Here is a 4,126-nt window from a genome sequence, read left to right as displayed (position 1 = left end):
TTCAAAGTTTCAATGAATAACGCCAGTTTTACAGCTGTTTGTCAAACTGTCATAATTTCGCGCCAAATCTCTTTAATCCATATAGGTATTATATCCGTAATTCAAATCAGATGTCAGCTTAGTTGTCATAGTTTTTTTTTTCAAAACATTGGCTAAAAATTACCAAATTATTTATTTAATAAATTAATTCATTCGAAACTTTATTTAGTTCAATTAAACTCATAGCTTGTATTTGTATAACTCATAGCAGACGAAAGCATAGCATAGCATGTCGAAATTTGGGACAGTTATATAAACAGAATTCGTCATTCTTAACGAAAGGTATTTAAAATCTTAAATTTAAAATCCTACCACTTACGCAGGTAATGACCGGTCATGGTTGTTTTGGATAATACCTGTGTAAGATCAGACGCGAATCGTCGGCGATGTGCCACCATTGTGGTGCAGCCGGGACACCACTGCATACGCTGGAGGCGTGCCCCACGTAGAATGCAGAGAGGGAGATCCTGGTCCGCGTAGTCGAACAAGACCGGTCCCTGCGAGCAGTCGTGGTGGCGATGCTCCGCAGGGAATTGGCGTGGAGGGCCGTAGCCTCCTTCTGTGAGACCGCATGGTCCAGAAGGAAACGGCGGAGCTGGAATGGGAAAGGGTCGATCCTGCTCGGCGGAGACGTCAGTGTCGTCTCGGCCCTCCCACAGCCCTGACGCCCGGGGCTTAAAAGATAGGGCGTAACCCTGGGGCCGTGGATGCGTGAGGTGGGGGCCTCGCGAGTCGCACTAGCGAGGAGTGCGGGGAGGCGAGATTACCTTCGCCCCCTGAGGAGAGCTCCGCCAAGCCAAAGAGCGGAGCAAAGCACGGGAGAGGTTGCGGGATGGTGTTGATATAACACATCCGATCCGTGCCGAGGATTGCCATCGCCGTGGTTTTAGTTGGTTAAAATTCCAAATAACCAAGTTAAGTTCCCATGGGGGGGCCATGGGAGCTAGGTACCTTTCTGAAGGTGTCCGTTTGTGTGAAAAAACTAGGGTATTTAAAAAATTGTAAGCTGGGTGAATTGATGAAAATTTAACTGCAATCTTATTGCGATATTCTGAACCACAATATGGTTTACAATTTAACTAAGATAATATTAAGATCTTAAAAAACTAGATATTTTCTGTAATATTAAACGAATCTATAACTTCGCTGATCGCCGTAAACAGAGAAACTAATAGACGCAATGACGATTTCCTTCTCACTTACACAAGAAAGAGAACGAAAATTACGTTACAAATGGTTTAGACAGTGATAGAATTATCAAATCTTCTGTCCCTTATCGCGTATCCAGTTTTGGTGTTTGTTTCGCTACCTAAGTAGCGAAACAAACACCAAAGTACTGTTGCTTGTTGTTGTTGTTGCTGAAGTACTATTGATGACGGAAACAACAACAAACAATGCAACAGTTTTTGGGTGTAGTTGGAAAACAAAAAAAATATTTTAATTAAAAAAAGTATAATAAATTTTAAAAAGTAAGATTTAATAAACTTATTTTGTTTTAATAAAATCCTGAAAATTATTTATCTCTCAAAACAGGGAATGCGTTACTATGGCAACATTATACGCACACATTAACAATCTATCTCTGTCTCAATCGCGGTTTCACGGCCCCTGGGTCTATTTGTTTCTCTGTCTACGCTGATCGCACACTACTTGACACTTATTAGTAGTATATAGATAGATAGAATATATTATCTATGCTACTAGACTACTGTCACTTTCAGAAAAGACGTTTCTAAAACTTCTAAAAGTTGATGGCTGACGGCTTGTGATTTTCAAATTAAAATTTATTTTTGTAAATGTATTTTAATTTACATACATTTTACTCGGCATATTTATGATATTTGTTAATATTTTTATCCTCCATACATTAGATTATATGTAATTCATAACAATCAATTATATATAGGAAAAAGTGTAAATAATAATAAAAAAGTAGCTCATATTTTATGGTTGTTGCTGTAAAATGGAAGATACAAGTTATTCCAATATGGATGACTACACGCGGAGCGGTATTAGAAGTTATGATATAAGTATGTCTGAAACTTTAGCAGATTTCACAAGACTACGTATATCGGCTTTAACAAACGCAGCTGAAATAAGCCCTCATATTACAGAAGTTACTATTGGTCCTAGAAGTCCTAAAACAAAGGAAAAAATAAAGGTCGATGCTATATCAGACAATAACAATCATGATTTCGTTGACTTGTTAGAAGATAAAGTTGGGGAGGAGTTACGTTACACTTTGTTACTAAAAGAGTATGAAGAAAAATTACAAAATAATTCGGAAGACTTGTTTAAAGACTTATTTAAAAAAATGGTAGACACCTATGCAGATACTATGCAACGGTGTTGGAAGAATCAAAGTGATGAGTTTATGATGAATGATTACGTTTCTAGTAAATCTTTAGAAATTAGAGCTAGAAAACTTCAAATGGCAAAACAACTTCGAGAGAATGATAATATGACAGTGCTTGAAAAGGCTAGACTGGATGAACAGAATTGTCAAATGATCTACCAAAAGACTATTGAAAATAAGAATAGAATTTTAGATGAACAAAATAAAGCCATTGCGGCTGTTACCGACAGTCGTACAAAAATACATATGTGTTACAATGAAATAACAAATCTTGTTCAAAGAGAGCCGCTAGCTAAATTAATATATGAAAAGTATGTTCCCTCACTAAACACTGTAATAGGAAATATTACTGCAGTCATGGACTTCTGTAAAACTGGGACAATTACTGATGAAGAAGTAAAACAATCTGAAGTATTATCATGGAATATTGAAAGTATAAAACAGAAAATTATAGATGACATAAATTTAGTCAAGCAACAAGAGTTGTTAAAGAAACAAAAAGAAGAAGAAGAAAGTAGACAGAAAGAAATTCAGGAAATTAAAGAACAAGAGGCAAAAGCTGCAGAAACTGCCCGTCTTGAACAAGCACTTGTACAGCAAGCTAAAAGAGCACAATCTATGTTTTATTCAGAAAAAAACTACTTATATTATAAAGAATTAAAAAGTTTTCTAGATTGTTATGAAAGTAGTTATAAAGATTTATTAGAAAATTCTAACTTAAAAAAGTTCAAATTTGACTGCCAGAAAGCTGTGAACACTCCCATTAATGCATTGTCCTCTGTTAGCGGTACACATATGAGAGACAAATTTGATAAATTAGCAAAACTTCTCCGAGGTGAAAAAGTTCAGGTGTTGGACACATTTGTTACTGCATCACAGCATCCTCAAGGCTTACACTATTGCACAGCGTTATTAGCTAAAAAAATTGTAAGACAAGGAGATCTCTTAGTTTCCAGCAACCCTGAAGCTGCCTTTCCTCTAGCGGCTGTGACTGTTGCATTGTGGTCACAATTTCCAGAATTCGGTAAACTGCTTGAAGCAAATTTCCATAGACAATGTCCATATTTAGTGCCAATGATGCTTCCACAGAAAGAAGGACAAACAGACAAAGAGTTTTATATGTCTAGAGGATACACCTACAATGATGAAGGTGTTGTTGAAAAACAAGACAAGTTTTTGAAACGTATGTCTGGAATATTTAGACTTCACTGTGCCATATGGATAGCTAAAACACCTAAATTCATGAATGTGTCAAATCCTCATAGTTTGCGATATGGGTGGCAGTGGCTTGCATCCTTTATTAACCTCAAACCAGAACCTGATTTAAGTGCCACATTGATACATGATTTCTTTACTGTGTGTGGTTCAGAATTCTTAGGACACTATGGTAAACAGTGTAAAAAAATATTGAAGTTATTAAGCACAGAATACTTATCTATACTACAAAATATTGATGAAGGTGGCCCTAAAACAAGGTTTGAAGTTTTTTTGCAAAGTGTTTTAAAGACTGGTCACATCCCTCCACCAAATGGATTATTGCCCCCAAACACATGGTGATTAATTAATTAATAATGAATTATAATAAATAATTAATTTATATGAACAATTATTAAACTGATTTTGCATCAAAAAGCAATGTATTTTTATTTTAACATATCAATATAAACTATATTTCCATGAACGAAAATCTACCAAATAATGAAATATATGTATATAGAAAATCTGAAAAGC

General features: G+C 35.7%; 1 protein-coding gene across 1 annotated transcript; it reads left to right on the top strand.

Moving 5' to 3' along the window:
• Window positions 1-1,787: 1,787 nt before the first annotated feature.
• On the top strand, window positions 1,788-4,014 carry LOC126776140 (mRNA export factor Gle1). Its single transcript, XM_050498441.1, has one exon. The coding sequence runs from the start codon at window positions 2,003-2,005 to the stop codon at window positions 3,950-3,952; it is 1,950 nt and encodes a 649-aa protein (XP_050354398.1). The 5' UTR covers window positions 1,788-2,002; the 3' UTR covers window positions 3,953-4,014.
• Window positions 4,015-4,126: the final 112 nt, after the last annotated feature.

This window comes from Nymphalis io, chromosome 19, assembly GCF_905147045.1.
Source record: "Nymphalis io chromosome 19, ilAglIoxx1.1, whole genome shotgun sequence".
Lineage (NCBI taxonomy): Eukaryota > Metazoa > Arthropoda > Insecta > Lepidoptera > Nymphalidae > Nymphalis > Nymphalis io.
This window is presented reverse-complemented; position numbering and strand designations above follow the sequence as displayed.

Coding starts and splice junctions, on each gene's coding strand:
- LOC126776140 (XM_050498441.1), top strand. CDS start 2,003: ATGGAAGATACAAGTTATTCCAATATGGATGACTACACGCGGAGCGGT.